This window comes from Bombus bifarius, unplaced genomic scaffold (assembly GCF_011952205.1).
Source record: "Bombus bifarius isolate JDL3187 unplaced genomic scaffold, Bbif_JDL3187 scf7180000009200, whole genome shotgun sequence".
In the NCBI taxonomy this organism is placed as follows: domain Eukaryota; kingdom Metazoa; phylum Arthropoda; class Insecta; order Hymenoptera; family Apidae; genus Bombus; species Bombus bifarius.
In genome coordinates this window covers 4,917,361-4,936,104 of record NW_022884965.1, presented here as the reverse complement: position 1 = coordinate 4,936,104, position 18,744 = coordinate 4,917,361, and the positions used below count along the sequence as shown (strand labels likewise).

Below are 18,744 nucleotides of genomic sequence, written 5' to 3'. Positions count from 1 at the left end.
GCCACGTCCATCCATAGCTAGGATGATAAAATGAATTTCAAATCTCAGTAGATAAACAAATAGGAAAATAGAGGAATTGGAACATCTAGAGATAAGAAAATAGAAAAATAGGAGAATTTCGCTTAAGAACGAGAAAGCTCCTCGTCACTCCAATTTAATCCAATTTCACAAAGCTCTTGTCACTCCACCAACATTCCACTTACTTCAATTCCAGTATCTCCAATCCTAAAATCCAACATCCCTTAAACACCAATATTCTACCAACCCAGGTAACAACATCACGTGACTCATCCACAAACCGAACAACCACAAAGTCGTTATGGCAGACAACGATGATGCGATGGAAGACGAAGAAGATGCAAAATCCGGTGTACCGTTCTCCGAACACACGCCTGAAAGTCCATCCGAAACTGCTGAGAACATGACAGCCTCAGAATATTGGAAAACACCATCAGCCGCGGCGTCGATAGCTTCAGAAGTGGTATCCGTAGCACGAAATAACGCTCGAGGCTCTTCAAATGCCCAATCCAGCAAGAGTATCCAAGAGCCTCAAGAAGAGAAGCTTTCGAAGAGCCAGGAAGAATTTAGAAAGTCTCAAGAGATCGGCCTAAATGACAAGAAGCCATCTTTGGACGAATTGAGCAAAGACAAGGTCCCTAAGACCACCAAGATGTATCGACAGTGTCATCGTCGATTCAGAGAGATCATCGGCAAACGCGAGCTGAGGAACGTGGAACTAGAGAAGCATCAAGGTGATCTGAAGAAGAGATTGAATATTCTGGAGTGTTCCATGCCAGCTGTGATGGTCTGGAACATGTGGAGAATGAACCAGGGTACCTGTGTTCCTGGACTTCAACGAATCATGGAGAAACAATTTGAAGGTCCAGCTTCTGGAGAAGTGTACTGCCCCAGCACACCTAGTAGACACTTTGACTGTAGAGTGAGGGAAGTTGAGGCTGAGAGGAAACAGGCTCAAAAAAGAATGCAGGATGCCAAGGCTCTTTGTGCCGAGAAGGAAGCTGCATTAGAAGATAGGAATAAAAGATTGGAAGAAGCTAAGCAGTTGCAACAGGAGATTAAGTTAAGGATTGAACAACTGACTGCCGAGGTTCAAAAGCTTAGAGAGACTGCTGCTAAAGCGGAGGATGATGGGCAATGTGAAACTGGTTAGTTGAGAATTAAACTCAAACGTAGCATAACTCAAACAATTTACGAAAGTCGAAAAAATATTTGAAAGCCTAGAAAACAATTATTTATATAATATAAAAATATAGTATTAAATTCCGATCCTGATCGTTCTTTAAACGAGTTGTTAGAAACTGGTAAAAAAGCATCTCATAGAAGAAATTCCTTTTAATATAAGGAAAAAACTTAGGCATTGGTGCGAATAAAATAGAAATTCTCCCTCTCCTTTTTAATTAGGAAACAAAGTATGCATAACTTCGTCCAAAGCTAAAATTGAAATCACATGTAGGTGAATGTGGAATAATAGAGTGCAAGAAAAAATGGTTAGAAAAAGTGCCCAGCTGCGCGTCCATCAAGTCAAACGACATCGAATGTCTAGAAAAGCTACAACAGCTAGCAGAGAACGAAGTGTACATGAAAAGAAAGATCGCGGAACTGGAAAGTCGTGAGGAAGCTTACATGAGGACCCTCCAACAAGCAGACGAATTATGGTGCAAGGTGGACGCGGACGCTGCCAGTACCGTGAGTGCCTTGCAGGAACAATTACACATGAAGACAACGGCGAATCAACAAATGGCTGATCGAATTTGTCAATTAGAAGACGTGATAGAACAGTTGAGGAAAAGGCTAGCAACATGCAGAGGCGAATTAGAAAAATACATGAGCATAAGCAAGATAGAGGCTTTGATAGGCAAAGATGATGATTTTGCTGATGTGCTTGAGAAGGGAATACTAGTTGAAGTCCCTGTAAAAGACAAAGAGGTTGGTAGAGTCGAAGACCTAGCAGACGTTGACGATGTGGGTATCCTGGTTAAGGATGACGTGGTCGAAAAAGATATTCTAGCTGTGGTGGAGCTAGTTGACATTGATCTAGAGGCCAAACCAGATATAGTTGATGTCGACATAGAAATGAAACCTGAAATGGTAGACGTTGCCATGCGCGTCGTTCGAGCAGACCTTATAGACGTGGATGACGCTCAAATGGCGATTCATCCAGACGATTTTGCCTATGAGGATGAGAGGCTGAGACAAGCTCAAGATTATTTGGCAAGAATAGGATCTCTTTCGGAGCTGGACAAGTACGGAGATGACTATATCTGTGCTTCGGACTTTATTTGCAACGACGTCGTGCTCTCTGAAACTGGACTAACAGAGGAAGAGATGATTGCTTTGAACGAGAATCGTGTTACACCACAGGAGTTACTAGAAAAATATGGTTGGAAGTTTGATTTGGCAGAACTGATGGCTCAAGCTACTGTGGAAGATGTGGAAATTGGTGAAACACCGGTGACTGTTCCACCTGTTGAAAAGGAACAAGAAATTGAGGTTCAGGATAAAGAAGTAGAAGAACCTTCAGCAAAAGTAGGGGTGACCATCGAGGAAACTATGGTTATTGAGGAAACTAGAATTGAAGAAACTCAAGCTGTAGAAGATATTGACTCTGCTGAGGAATATGAATCACTAGAAGATACCGATGCTATTGAGGAAATTACAGATGTGGAAGAAGCTATTCAAACACCTAGACCTGTAGAAGACTTAGAAGCTATTGAGAAGTATGAATCTGTAGAAGACATTGAGTATACGGAGAGAATTGAACTTGTGGAAGACATTACACCTGCAGAAGACATTAGTCTTGTCGAGGACATTAGACCCACTGAGGAAATTAAACCTATTCCTACAGAAGAAATTGAACCTAGACCTATCGCAGAGATTGCACCCGCTGAGGAAGTTAAACCTACCCCTACAGAAGAAATTGAACCTAGACCTGTCGAAGAGATAAGACCTACTGAGGAAGTTAAACCTGTTCCTACAGAAGAAATTGAACCTAGACCTATCGCAGAGATTACACCCGTTGAGAAAGTTGAGCCTATACCTATAGAAGACACTACAACTGTAGAAGAAATTAGACCTGTCGAAGACGTCAGACCCTTCGAAAGTGCTACCCCTCTTGGACCTACCATAGTTGAAAAGGAAAAACCACTTGTAGATGAAAGGACAGATGTTCCACCAAGCGATGTTCCAGAAGAAAAAATTGACAAAGATAATGTCCTGGTCCCACGACAAGAGATGTTATTATGGCAGGATGACGTGGATGCTATTCGAACAACAATCGCGGTACTGCTTACAGTATAATATTTATTAAGTTTAAGAAGCGAAATTATTCGATATATATAATTCTTCTGATCGTTTTGAAATATAGAAGTGTCCTGATTGTGTGGATGTAAAGAAGGAGGCTGATCAGTTAGCTACTATGATGTCAGCGTACACTGGAGTGAGTATTATAGATCTATCACTTAAACTTAATATACAATTAATTAGAATTTTATTAAAATATTTATTTTTTCTAATTATGTTAGAATTATTTATGATTTAATTAAAAAGTAATAAAATTGTAATGTTTTTTAGGTTAGATTCGATTTTATATCATAAAAAATCACACTCGTATAGACTTCATATTCGATAAAACATAATCCAATTTCGCTACAATAAAAGTTCGATGTCCAATACTTCTTCAGCTTCATTAAAAGTTATTATCGTGATCCTTTCTAGACCGACGTGAAAGAAATAGTCGCGAAGCCGAGACCTCGCGAAGAAGCAGTCGTGAAAATACACGAAGAGAAACTTCATGAGAGAGAAATTGAAGTACAAACGAAACCAAAAGTTGCTGAAGTAGAAGTGACTGCTGTGGCAGAAGTAGAAGAAAAGGAAGTTATAGTTAAAGTTCCAGAAAAACCTGAAGAGCTGATCGAACTTGAATCAGAGTATCCTCTCGAGCCACCAACAACGCCATCGATCTCTGGTGTGACACCTCAAGTAGAAACCATACCAGAAGTGGTGCAAAAACTGGAAGAAAGTACTCCGGTTGCTCCTGAAGAAACTCCGAAAGAAGTAGTAGAAGAACTTGAGAAAATGCCAGTGATTCCTGAAGTAGACAAAGATAAAGATCCAATAGAAAAGATTGAGGAAGAAGAAATAATGAAAGAAACTGAAGAAATAGTGGTAGAAGAATTACCAAAAGAAGAAATCGAGGAGAAGGAAGAAAAGAAGCTTCCAGAGATAGTCGAAATCACGGTGAAGGAAGATGAAATTGATATAGAAGTCGAAAAACCAGAGGAAAAAGAAGAAGAATTGGTTCCTGAAGAGGAAGAGGAGATCAAAGAAGTGCCAGTGGAAGAGATAGAAGAAATTGAAGTTCCAGTGGATGTTAAGGAAGAAGAAATATATGTGGAGATATTACCAGAGGAGCGAGACGAAGAATTAGTTGAAGAAGAGCTAGTAAAAAAAGAAATACCTGTATGGGAGGAGCCAAAGGTACTTACAGAAGAAGAAGAAGAAGAAGAACTCATCTGTACCTGTCCACTTATACCTCCTCCGGTTAGTATCAAAATAAATATTTTTTCAATTCTAACGAGCCTAATTTACTTACATGGATCCTCAAAATTTATAATCCTCAAAATCTAATCTCAATCGTCGTCTTGCAGCCCCGCAAGAAAATAGAGATCACTCAAACAGAAATTACAAGAATCGAAACTGTTCAAGTGATCACACAAACAGTCGTAGACGTCGAAACACAAACGACGCCAAGAATAACCAGACAAGCTCAACCACAATTAGTGACTATTACGAAAGCTATAGATCCTGATTCAGCCATTATGGAGCAACTGTTGAATTACAGGCAGCCTTTGAAGGAGCGAATAGCGGCTATGGAAATCACTGGAAGCTCACATATACACAAAAGCACATCCTTCCACGCGAGCGGAACAGAAATTGGTGATCGTCCTCCTTTTGTTCAGGATACTGATATTCTTCGTAGCGCTTCTCCTGGTCCTCGTGGTCCTCGTTTTGTTCCTCCTGGACCTGTTGGCTTTGTAGGTTCTCCTGCTGGTCCACGTGGCCCACCTCCTGCCCATACTGCAATTCGTAGCGTTCCTCCAGGTACTCAAGGTCCAGTTCCATCTCACCATTCTCTCTCAGCTGTCCTCCAAACTCTTAGAGCTGAAGGAGCCCGAATGAAATCGGGCCCAGAAAGGGAACTAAGGTCCGTTTATTATGGCAAAATGCCTGGCGAGCTAGATCAAGGCAAATGCAACTGTTGTCAATGTGGCAAAACTATGTCCACTCCGTTACAAGGACCTAGAACTCAAGTAAAACAACAGCCAACATTGCCAATATTCAAAGTAATACCAACCGTGCCAGCGCCTAAGAAGACTATCGGCCTAAGTACTGATAAGACAATGCAACACCAGAGTTTTTGCCCAGAATGTAAGCTGAGGAAACTCCAGGAGGTTCTGAGAGCCCAGGATCCTCTGAAAAGAACTACCAAGAAGCCCACAAAGGATCAAGAGGTTTGTACCTGTGCAATTCAACTTGGAAAGGGCTTGCCTTGTTACCAGAAGACGAAAAAGAAGTCAGATCGAAGCTGTATGGTGAAGATCCCTAAAGCCAAGACTGATCGATCAAGGATAATAGAAGATGACGAGCAAGATTCAGTACGCTGCGCTTGCAGCGGGTTGATAGAGACCAAGCCTGGGGTTATGAAGAAGGTGCACTGTTCTTGTGGTGACCCTGATTGATCTTCGTAACTCATTTTTTGAAAAAGTGGTAGTGGAAAGGGATCAGAATATTTTGTTAAAGAACTTGTTTAGGTGAGATACATTATTGACTCGAAATTTAGAATTACTTCTCAGTTGTATATTTTTGCCCCTAAATACCAGAACACTCGATGGCCTCGTACAAAACATGACTATTACATTAAATTATTAATTTCGTATAAAATCTAAGGGTCTATCCAGACATATGGCAAATATAATAGAAGGCTATTGTTTATTTGTTTATTTAATTAATTAAATTTATTCTACTACTTATTTTGCTGGAAACATAGAATATTTAGGCCCATTTCTATAATGTTTCAGAATTGGCTATCGATGGCGCTACTTGGAATAATACTTGTCGATTTCTGGAACACCTTGGATGGATGGAAGGAGGACATGATTCATTCTGGACGCATTCATCGGACGAAGAAACGTCCACCAGAGGCTTCTAACTGGCTGAACAGAAATATAGACTCAAAGATGGATGCGACAAAGGAAATGGTATGTAATTTCCAATAATGTGGCCAGTTGAATGGCGCTCTTTTCAAATCAATAGTGCTGGACTATTGTACCAGGGGACGATAGTCCTTTCATCGAACCAACGCGTAATAGGATCAATCGTCAGGACGAAATTAAATTTGAGATTATCCAACTGTAAGAAAAAAAGAGAAACATTTGCTGTGTCCAGTGTGTCATGATTTGGTATTGTTTTGTGATCGTACAAAATGTAAATTCGTCGGTCTGTACATATATATTAAATTTTGCTTGTCTATCAGAGCGTTTGACTTTTTCTATTGGAGATTTTATTGGCTTTTAGCCCTTCTGATTTATTCTATTTTTGATAGCGAAAAAATTCTTTTAAACGTTACAAATTATTTCTTCTCTCTACCCTTAAAACATTATAATTTTAGTAATGAATATATGTATACATATAATTAGATTACAGATGAAATGAAAGAACATATATCAACATTCAAGTACATATGTATAAATAAATTCTGCGTAATACATAAGATTAGGAAAATATTTTCGTTGGATAATATATGGTTTCACTGATTTGCATATTAATAGTGAAGAAGATATTAAAAGGAGCCCAGCAGGAATTTCAGTCGCGTTCGTGATTCACAAGATTTCGTTACCTCGTACATCAGATAGATTAGTTGGCACGAACCAATTACAATTTGTCATCAAACCGAAACGAATCGGTTCCAAACGAATTTCTGTTCAATCGGGTGATTCATCAAACATTAAAGTGAATCATTGATCCTATTTTCAAGCAACCTAAAAATTATATCGTGCGCCGTTGTTAACTTAAAGTTTAACTTGTGTTCGATCAATTTAACGTGGATTAATTTCTTTTTAATCATTCCAATTATGCTATTTTCTAAATTTAGTAAAAAAAAACAACTTCAGTCACTGGTGATCACCGCAAAATAAGAAACATTTTCTTTGGTATAAATGAGGCGTGAGAAACATTATGATTGTAAAAAGGATGCTGTAAAATCAGCTAGACACTGTCTAGCTGGAGGCAGCATTTCAATGGCTGCCTGACTAAACAATCAATACTGCGAGCAACAAGTAAAGCATGACGAAAGGTCAACGAAATATTATCTAGCGCGATAAAGCGCGATAAATGCTTCGTCAAATCGGTAAATAAGCTCGCAATAAAGCTGTGTACACACTAGCAAAAATGTTTTCTAATTATACTACGTTCATTTAGAAAGGCAAGCGTTAGAATAACATGTTATCTTTATAAACTTTAAACAATTTTACTAGAAGAGCATTTCAATGTTTAATTAATCTTTCTCAATATTTAAGGCTCTTAAGAAAAATGAACTAGAAGATTTGGATGTAACAACATAATCTTTTATCTTTTTTCTGAATTCAGTTTTTTTTTATATAAGACATCATAAAAAAAATACCCAAAATAAAAATGAAAGGAATGAATATTCCGTTGCATATATTTAAAAATTTCATATTTGTTCTGAACATTTTTCCCATTTCAAGAATAAGAACCCGTATATTGCATAGTTGAAGCTCTGAGCTTTTTATAGGGAAACTGGTAAGATTTAATTTTTTAACATAAGACTTTAAGAAAATATGCAGAATATAAATCATACTCTAAAACCAGTTTATAGATGATTGCATTTTAATCACCAAATCCCATTGCTTGCTCGGTACACTACCGGTAAACCAAACCCAATTATCTCACCTCAGTTGTTACCGAAGCTATAACACAATAAGTGGCCTAAAATTTATTTCATTAAACACTAGATTTATAAAGTTGTGAACTATCTATGAAGTATGTATAACAAAGTATAATCTATTAATTTTATGCACAATTTCAAACCTATCGAAACGGCGAGTTCTATAGTTCCAGTGTGGCAATCAATTCAAATTACGACCACAGGAATGAATCAGCGATAATTGAAACGGTAAATGTAAAATCCATCAAAATGACAGATATGCCACTTTTATTTAAAAATTTAGATTACAATCTAAGGTTTCTCTTAAAAATCTCTTTTAAATCGGACACGTAGCAAAGAATTAGCCAACGTAAAAGTTTCGAATCCGACTGTTTACCTGCGTCTAAACCAAACTCAAGTCACGTACTCACCGAACGTTGGCCAGAGTGTGTCTCCTGGACCTAAAATTGTGGTAGCCCCGTAGCTCACCGATGCTGCCCTGTTCGGCCTGCATCCTGGCCTGTGCAGTTGCAGCTGCACTGGCGATCACGTGGTGCTGGTGAGTCGGTGCACCTGTCGTGGTGATGCTTCTGCGCGATCGCCAACCCGTTCTGCTGCCACCACCGCCACTCGGGGTCGGCGATTTCTTCTGATATGGTCTACGGATCACCACACGCCAACGAGTTCCAATTTAACGTCTAGCTTTTGGCTATCGCGAGTCTGGGAAACGTTTGCTTGGTCAGAGATCACGCGCTCCTCCATTCGACGACTCTTTCCCTTTTGGATATTTTAATTTATTTCTTCTTTTGCTTTCCAATGTAATTTGGGAGTAGTGAGAGATTGGGATAGGTTGGATTTCTCTATTTGCTATTCAAATGATATTTGCTGTTAGTTCGTGATGAAATTAGTAATAAACTATTGATTATTAATGATAATTAAGTTAGCGATGAACCTTGTTAGTGATAACGAGGTCACTGATTAAACATCACCTTTATGAACTGAATTACATTCTTTATAGTGTTCACGATTATTAGTTTAATAAATTGTTACTTGTTAGTGATATATTGACGCACTATGACTGATAATTATATTGGAAGTTAGCCATAAGACTTGTTAGTGATAACGAGGTCACTGATTAAACATCACCTTTATGAACTGAATTACATTCTTTATAATGTTCACGATTATTAGTTAGAGAAATTGTTAGTTGTTAGTGATATATCGGTTCACTACGACTAATAACTATATTACTTTATGACACTGATTTGTCACTCTGAATCTGGATACTTTTAATTGCAGTATTACTCTCATCACACCGAAGTGTCGTTTGCGTCAAATGAACGATAAGTACAATTTCAACAAAGTAAATCCCCTATAAAAGGAGGGGCCAATAAGAGCAGGAAGAAAAATATTGTAGTTTAAATTTGCATAACTAGGCTTCAGATAAACACAGAGGAAGAACGTCTATTTGTCAGTATATTTCTTCCTTAAGAGATCTAAGAAACCCAAGGGATCGATAAAATTGTTTACACGAAAGAAACACAGAAATGTCGTGAAAGCAATTCACGGACAAGCTATATATATATATATATATATATCGTATTTGCTTAGAAGTAAGAGGATTCCCGGGTATTAATGCAACCGAGGCCCTCGTTGATTAAAGGATCGTGCTCTGGAATGCATCGATGTGCCCAGCACATTCATGAAATATTCATGAACACCACGGAAAACTCTCTGTTGCGTCTGCCGATCGCTGTTAAGCACGTTATGCAAACGTTTCGTACAAACAACTCTTTGCGAAGAATATTAATCTAACCTGGACTGATCGTTTCTGAATTATCAGCGACGAAATTTCACACGTCGGATGTTGTTCGCGCTTTAATTTCCTTCAAAACTGTCAGGGAAGAGGAATTTATACAGTTAACCTCGCTCTGAAATAATATCAGGGGTCTAGATAATCAGCGAAGACCTGCAAGGCAGATACTCTATTTTTTCGAAGTTCTGATAAGAAAGAAACGAAATGGAATGCAATCTCATCATCTATCTGACCTAGTTCTGGCCTTTAAAAGTATTCGAAATTGCCTCAGTCAATCGCCGTTAAGGTTAGGAACTTAACCTTATCTTCCATCGCTTGAACTGATCCTGTGCATCTGAAGTTTATACGAATTCGACGCATCTAATGAAATACTCCAGCATTTTTCTTTTGCTATGAAACGTATACATGATGGAGTTGTCGTGGAAACAGCGTTTCCTCTTCGAAGAACAAGCAGATGCTGGTAAACACTATAAACCCGAGTGGCGGCATCTGTCATGCTAATAACGTGGCTCTATTCGAGGTCGAGATCGAATTCAACGTGCAAGCACGTTTCATACGTTTTGAATAAACACGCGTGGCCGGCGCTCGGCAAGAGTAAATATTTCCATTGCAGCCTGGCTTCTCTCTCTTAAGCTTCGCAATATGGTGTTCTAAAGAGAGACAGAAAACTTGGTCATCGGCCAAAAAGTCTACGTTAATCTCTGTAGCTTAATCGTCTTCTGAATGAGACATCTGTCTAAACAGTAACATCAGCTCTATATTTTTTCAAATTGCTCTATAAATGATGTATACCTATTTTTACTGTCATTTTAGGATCATGTTTATACAGGGTTTGATATTTAACGTTTCAGGATCAACCAATTTATCATAGTGTTATAAATACACTGATTTCTTTAAATCTCAGAAAAATGATAAAATGTAGATGGTGGAAACAACGACGAGGAAGATATCAAGTCAATCTTTGAGAATCTCTTTCGTAGTTGCAAAGTTAACGGAATTTCATAATGTGAATTGATTGAAAGAAATTTCGAATGAAACGTTGCGTTAAAGCAATTGGTTAAATGGGTTAAATAGGAATTCAAATTTCGGGCCAGTCTTCAAACATCTTGTATGCTTCTTCAAGTAAAATTGCAAACTTTTCAAAATATAATCTTACACAATTTCCTGAACCTGTCTCGAATTCAACTGCCACCAATTAAAACCCAATCAATTAGAAGCGCAACTAGTACAAAAAATGTTAAATATGATCGATCGGTTGTGTCTGTGTCTCACAAAAGTTCGTGCATTTTCGACAGTTAGCTCTGCTCGTGTTTTACAAGGTCATAATCGTTAGAAGATTACAGCGTTACCAGTTTACCTCTGAAGCCATTCCAATCGCTAATTCCTAAAGCAATCTCCTTTCCGAGATATTCTCCTTGGTTTAATGCGGTTATTTCCATCAATAGAAGCACGAGACTATCGCGTGAGTGTTTGGTACAGCATCAGACGTTGAGCTATCGCTCGTTGTGCGACGCTTTTCGACGCCATTATCGTGCAGTTGCACCTGACACGTTCCATCCTCAACTGGGGTGACGACGCCACGTCGTTGTCAACTGGTAAATGGGATAACATCGAACCTGGACGCAAATAACCACGTTTATCGGCGTGTGCTTTGATTTTCGATCAGACATCAGGGATTCAACCGCTGAAGAAAGTATTATTGCGAGGATTAGATGGAATTCTTTGAAGCATATTATGCTTTCTGAGGATGTACCAGTGATCCTAATTAAAATGAAGAATTTTCGAAAAATTCTCTTCCGATAACGTACATGTTCATGTGTCTTTGCCTTCTACAGGTTTAGAACCATCAGGCACGTAGCATATGCAGCGGCATCTAAAAGTGGAACGCAGTAATAAGTTTAAAAAATTGTTTAGCTAAACTTGAAGTTTATCGCTGCTGAATATCCTAATAGCGACATCTAAAACCAAGAGATGGTACTTTGTTTGGAAGAGGAACTTTTAGATGCTCTTAATGTCTTGGACACTTAGCTAGGGACATCTAGTGTCATGAAAGAAATACTTTCCCACTTGAAGTTAAAGCTTTTCTACAGACTTCTCCACTTAGACACTTTTGCTCGGCCCATAAAAAGGTAGATGAACTGGTGGTCAAAAGTTTGGAACTTCTATATTTTAGTATAATTAGCGGGGAGCAAGATGTTTTTAGCTGGATGTAGAAATAGTTTATAGTTATAGTCATGGACTAAGTTCCCCTATCACCGCGATCGATTTTCTCTGGTACTTCCAACGCAGACTCGCAACATCAACAGGTTGCAACGCGATGCGAAGTGAAGCAAAGACACGAGAGTCTCTGCTGACTCAAGTGTCTTGAGTGCATTAGCCCATATCACCAAAGAAGATGCAAGAATGAATTTTCTTGCGATAGAAAAATTTAGACTGTGGTCTTACGGCTTAATGAAACAAAAAAAGTGAACATTTAGCTTTACGATCTAACTATCTACTATTATAGTAAATGAGTGACCCTAATTTCTATATATAATCTGATCCAAAGGTAATGAAGTCTTTCATTGTAACTTAAATTGCTAGCCCTGATAAAAAGGAAATAAATTGCTATGAATCTTGAGCTAAAAACCCAAAACAAACCTGAAAAATCTCATTTTTGGTCTGAATCATATGATCATCGTTCACGTTTTAATTTAGCTATCTTCAATTAGTGTCGTTAACACGTCGTTGATATAATATTCGTATCATTCTCGTAAGACATGTTCAACACAGACACGACACAGATCAAAACTCTGTATAGAGACTGTAATGGCAAGATTCTAAATAATAGAGAACCAGTTTCTTAGAGCTTGAAAATCCAGACACTATGATGTGAGTTTAGACACCATGAAAGCTTCAATTTGATAGCAACATTTGCCACGTCCATCTACATCAACTCGTCTGTTTATTAAATCCACTGTAGCCTAATACCACCGCGTGGATCTCGCGACTGACGACGAGTGTGACCCAAATACCAGGATTCAGTCATCCATCCAGTCACGCGATGACGCAGGAACAGACATGCAGAGGGAAATGATACCATAGATTCTGAATTCACCCGAGGAAATGTAGATGGAATACTGAAGTTATGGCGTAGCCTGGCTGGGATTTGTTCAGCTAGGTTAGGAATTCCAGGTGCTCCAGACACCTGTGTCTATTTAACTTACAAAACCGTACATTTAAGCACCACTCTTAAACAGATACATACGAACTCAAGATTTGGATTCATCGAGGGAAATACATTTATTATACCGAATATTAAGCTATTATTAGATTAGAAACTTTGTTTAAATTTTCTAACCTCGCACAAGCTAGCTTGGATATAAGCAACGTTAAGATGTAAGATAGGTTAGTTAGAAGAGAACGTGTACGTAAGTATAATAAGGTAGATGGCATGTTTGATAAGATAGGTGATAAAATAGGTGTATCGTCTAGTTACCAGAGAAAGGCTAGGAAATTTGAATCTGGTTTTAACAGAAACGGAGAGAGTTCTGAAGCGTAACCTCTAAGCCAAAATCCCATTTAACCTAACCTCAAAGACATACTAAAGACGAGTAATTGGCGAATGCACCAAGTTTGCTTCCGATCTCATCAAACTGTCAACCAATAACTCAACTGCAGAGAATTTCTTACTGTCGGCTACGATTCTAGAGATGACAGATAGGCGAGACTCGAGATTGTCGATGACAGGAAAATAGCCGCGTTAAGTCGCGTTCACGCGTGTTCCAAACTCGGAAGGACATCGTTTGAAGCAAATACATTTGTATATGCGACGCGAATGCCACTTTAATGAACGATCACCTCTAGCTAGGATAATTATACGCGATTCGTTTCAAAATTAACCAAGCCGCCGAGTTTATAACGCGGAAGGAAAGCTAGGCTAATAATACGCGACATTATTTATACGGAATAGGGATCGAGATCACGTGTATTTGCAGAGTTACCATTCATCGCAGAGTATCGAAAGTGTCGATGAGTCTTGGTCGTCCGTCTATAGATTTATTTACCTCGATCGTTAATTATAGTAGTAGTACCTCGTGATTGTTATTTATAGGCATCAATTATTACGAGGGAATTTTTAATTGTGGAAAATCTAATATACTTGAACTCTGCGTGGCAATATTCGAACTCACAGTAATAATATCCCTTACATAATATTGTAATAAAAAAAAATCATGACGATAATAAGAATCATTGAACTGAATTTTCCTCTTGCCCTTGCATTCTCCACGGAAAATTGATATTTTCAAGAATCCCCCTCGCTTCAAGCAAATTCGCTTTAAAGTCGACGAGCGACACAAACGAATTATTGCAAAGGCATTGGTGAATTTTTCAACAGGTTCACGAGAGACAGAAATTTAATAATAATCCTTAAAGAGCGTCTCGGTCGTTTGAAAGGCGAGTTTCCAACGAAGACGAGAGGAAACGTTCGTTACGCGTTTCCTTCTAGCGGCAGTTGTGCCGTCGTTTTACGTCGGACGATTGAAAGAACAATTTTAGACCGAGCATAGAAAAAAGCACGTGGCAGTTAGGAAGGCGGCTGTATAAAACGGCAGCGTAATGTAAATTCGTTTGGCGAGAAGAATGGAGGGACGAGAATAACGCGCGGTGATAAAAGCACGGTGGAAAGGTGTTACGATTAAAAAACTTCTCGTCGTGTGAATAAAAGCCGTGTGCCGCGCATATCAAGTTTAAACAACGAACAAAAACTGGTTGGTACGGCCAGGAAACAACATCCACTTTTGGGAAGAATTCGACATACAAATCTGTTCAAAAGTAGGGGAGTTGTTTGATTACGTAGGCCGACAGTCGTATAATCGATGACAGGCGAATTGTTCGTGAAAAACTAAATGAAAAAAGAAATAATCGAGTTATTTACGTATTTCGATTATTTATGTTAAGACCATCGTTAGTATGGATTGTTAAATACTTTTGAAGAGATATGAAAAACGTAAATCATGATGGAATTTGTAAAAAATAAAAGTGCATGCTTTATGTTTCAACAAATCGCTATTGACGTTGATAATTTAATTTACAAGAAGAGATTCAGTTTAAAAGTTACGAATTGTTGTCGTATTTTCAGACGATAACGCACAAAGATAAAGCACGTAGAAAAATCACATTGCAAAAGAAAAAAAGGAGAATAAAAAATAGTACGAAGAGGAAAAAATAACGAAACGCCGCTTTTTTCTTTGCTTATTTATTGTATTTTTCATGCTTTTCAAGAAATTCGAATTTCTGGCCTGATGGAAAATTTCCCTTTTATGTTTAACGAGAGATATAAACGCGGTTGCGTATGCCTGGAAAGGATCGAACGAATGTGTGAAATATTCGATTGCATCCTTTCAGTCAGAATTTTTGGAAAAATGAGTTTCCAACGCCAATAATTGCTTCGAACGTGACATTCCTCGTGTTTCAGTGTCACCGTTTTTCCGTGTAAAACGAAATTCGTTTCAAATTTACCTGATGACCGAGCTGTTAATATCAAGTAATTGGAATTTAAAGTGCAAATTAATTACATCAACGATTACAGAATGCAATCAATGAATGAGAAATACAAACGTTAAAAAAATATTAAAGAGACTCGTATTTTGTTTGGTCGGGTAATTCATTTTTCTACTGTTTTCGTGAAAGCTTTTCATAATGCAGAAAATTAATTTTAGATTAACTTTCTAATTGAACGTTCATTAATGGAAAATTACGGCAATGGTTAAATGAAAAATAAATATATGGCAAAAAGCGAATAACTAATTCTTTTTAAATTCCTGTAGCAAATTTATACTTGTAAAAGTATACTACTGAACACACAATGTACACTTCGTAAAGAAGAACATCCATTTCAAACGTATCTTTCGATCTTTTCCTTTTATAAGCAAAATAATTGCAAGGAAATAAATAAATGACTGAAAAATAAAAAATACATAATTTTTATAGAAATCCCATAGCAAATTCATGGAAGCGCATAGCGGTGTAAATTACCGAGAAGGCGCGATATCGAAAAGGACCAAGTTTAATCTCATAAAATAGGTTACGTACATATATAACCCTATCGATTCTGTATAGCACACATGCACCATGTCACATTTTCACCCTAATTTTACAGTTTAACTTTATCCCATGTAAACCTGTCATTTGCACACTGCTGACGTATGATCCTTGAAAGAAGATAGCATATCTTAGAAATATGAAAATCGTTCTCCTCCTGAAACATTTAGAAATCTCTTCTGTATATCTTTGCTTCTGATCTTATTCTCTTCTTTTCGCGAGATTTTTTTTTATATCGTAAAAAATTCTTTTTTAGATTTCGTATGTTTTCTGTTTGGAATATTTTTTTACTTTTGAATATTTTTGTGGATATTCTAATTGTAACTGTGACGTCTTTGGTATATTGACATCAACGTAGGATCACATATCATTCTTTGCTTTTGATACATGTAATTTAATATAATTTTATATTTATATATTTTTATATAGAGGGTGGTTGGTAACTGGAGGTACAAGCGGAAAGGGGATGATTCTACGCGAAAAAAGAAGTCGAAAATATAGAATAAAATTTTTTTTGTTAATTTTTTTAATTTTTCTATCGAGACAACGATCTACAGTGAGATCCGTTATAACGAGACGCGATAAAATGCACGCGTACCGAGCGAAAATTCAAAGTCGATTTTCTCGAAAACAAAGCCTCGAACGAAAAATTTTTATTCTATATTTTCGACTCCTTTTTTCGCGTAGAATCACCCCCTTTCCGCTTGTACCGCCAGTTACCAACCACCCTGTATAATTTAAAGTAATTTTGGTACACGTTTCTCCGTGACAACGCGTTACATATAATGGAGAAATGGATTTGAAAATTGATCATAAATAACAATATCAAGTTAGAATTAATCGAGGACAAACGATTAACACGTGAAACGTTGAAATTAATGAACTTAATATGTCTTGTGCAATGAATTTATAATTTGAAATGTCAATTACAGACGCACAAAATACAAACGTGTATTTTGGATTTGGTTGAAATACTATTAGAAAAGACAGAACGTTACACGCAACCTTGGGCGTGATTGTATCAATCTGCTAATTTAATTTAAGACTCTGTCATGTCGTGGAGGCAACTATACCACTTGCACGCCCTGCAAAATGTCATGAAGCTAATCGCCCTGGGCTGACATTTCCAACGATTCTATTTAACGTAACAAAATAAGATTCCTCGTGGAATCGGAGCTTCGACCCAGATTCTCGGAATCTTACAATTTCAATTTCCTCAAAAATTCATCATTTATCCCTGGTTAACAGAAAAATCAAGGAATTCTAGATCAAATGACGAAAGTCCTCGTTTTTCCAGAGATTATAAATAATTTCTAATCAACTCGCCAAACAAACTGGATGAAATTTCATGGAATCTCAAGTTTCTCGTAAAAATTGTTTATTCTTCATATTTTTTTATTTTTATAGTATTTTTCATAAAAAAATTCGTCGGTTTCCATAAAAATTCTACAAATAAACCATCACATTTCACACGTCGCCTCGCCAATTCCGATTTAAATCAAACAAAACAGGATTCTGCGTTTATTACAAAAATCCTAAACTTAAAGTCGATATTCTACCGGTTCCGGTTTTTTAACCAATTATTTTAACCGATACGCTAACTTTTATACGATAGCAGAAAATTCTACCTGAATGTTAACTTTAAATTAGCCTTGGATCTCGATAATTATACAGCCCAATCAACTTCAGCTGTGACGATTGAAACGAAAGGAACCTTCGGCCATTTTTATCGCCTGAAACATTTCACGGCCCGTTTAACAGCTGCAACGGCAAGTCAAAGACCTGGAAAAGTATGGAACAATGTGTCCACACTCGCGTTATTCTTCCAGCGGCGTAAACGCATGAAAAGGTCCCTGAATCGACGGATACTTTCCTTTCGTGAAAAACCTGGCTTTCCCAGACTCCGCTAGAACAACAACAGCTGGAAATTGAGTTTATTTTACGGTAGCGAATGCCCGACAATAGCTCCGCTTCGTTTTTCCATTGGGAAATCTGCTTCGTTACACATCGCGCTTCCCAATGAGGATTGGCATTTCGTTTAGTCTATGACAGTTGTTCTCACGGATTTTCACCAGACTGCTAAAGTATCCAAGTGATTTATGGTTTCTACTAGCCAGGATTAAGTGATTTTAAGACTTTTGAGTAAAGAATTTATCGGCAAACAACGTTTCATGGGAAATTTGATTGCAGCAGAAAATCATCGACCAATCGAACTGCGAAAATAACTGCGAAACGGACAAGAAAAATTGTGAAATAATCGAGATGCGAAGTAGTTGAGGCAGCAGACAAAGTGTGCTATGTGAGTATCATTCGCGTGAGTGGGAAGTTTTATCGATAAACAAGCGAGCTTTGGTTAATGGCCCTCCCAGGGGTTTTTCTTCCTTGAAGAGATGCCGACAGTAACTCTATTGAATTTCCTTCGGGTTCTGACATGTTGTTTGCGACTTTCAGGGAATGGTAAAGTGAAAGACGATGGTTGGAGATATGCCTTTTGTCCACGAATTTGATCGATATCCCTGCTTGTGTCATACATAAATTTCAGATTCCTTAGTATATCAAAGGCTAACTGTAATGTGCTTGGATATATACTATTTCTGATAAATTTTAACATAAATAGTTTAATATCTCGATATATTTTAATAGAAATGGAAATAATAGCGAAACGTTAGCAAATCGAAAGCTGAGAGTAAAATATTTCAGTATGTTCTATTATAGAAATATTTGTTAATTTATTTATATATTTTGTGTTTTAATATCAGTATTTTTCTATGTATAATATTCGCATATTACATGGTATTTTAATATTTAGCATAGTATAATATAAATTTAGATTTCAGTAAAAATCAAACAGAAATTTAATTCTATTTTTATTTCTAACTCA

The 18,744-nt window shown here is 37.5% G+C and overlaps 2 protein-coding genes across 3 annotated transcripts in view; one reads left to right on the top strand and one right to left on the bottom strand.

Annotated features, from left to right (window-relative positions):
- LOC117214204 (cAMP-specific 3',5'-cyclic phosphodiesterase-like) overlaps positions 1-18,744 on the bottom strand; it is a 349,894-nt gene that overhangs the window by 325,048 nt on the left and 6,102 nt on the right. Inside the window, exon 2 of one of the 2 annotated variants that reach the window (XM_033460100.1) lies at positions 8,395-8,622. In XM_033460100.1, coding sequence (XP_033315991.1) covers positions 8,395-8,477 — 83 coding nt within the window. In that variant the 5' untranslated portion in view covers positions 8,478-8,622. Of the gene's footprint in view, positions 1-8,394; positions 8,631-18,744 lie in introns of those variants that run through there. The other variant, XM_033460101.1, reaches the window with a different exon arrangement.
- Positions 195-6,614, top strand: LOC117214209 (FK506-binding protein 5-like). The gene is made up of 6 exons (XM_033460110.1): positions 195-1,166; positions 1,475-3,300; positions 3,386-3,457; positions 3,736-4,560; positions 4,668-5,831; positions 6,099-6,614. The coding sequence occupies exons 1-5, from the start codon at positions 320-322 to the stop codon at positions 5,757-5,759; spliced, it is 4,662 nt and encodes a 1,553-aa protein (XP_033316001.1). The 5' UTR covers positions 195-319; the 3' UTR covers positions 5,760-5,831; positions 6,099-6,614.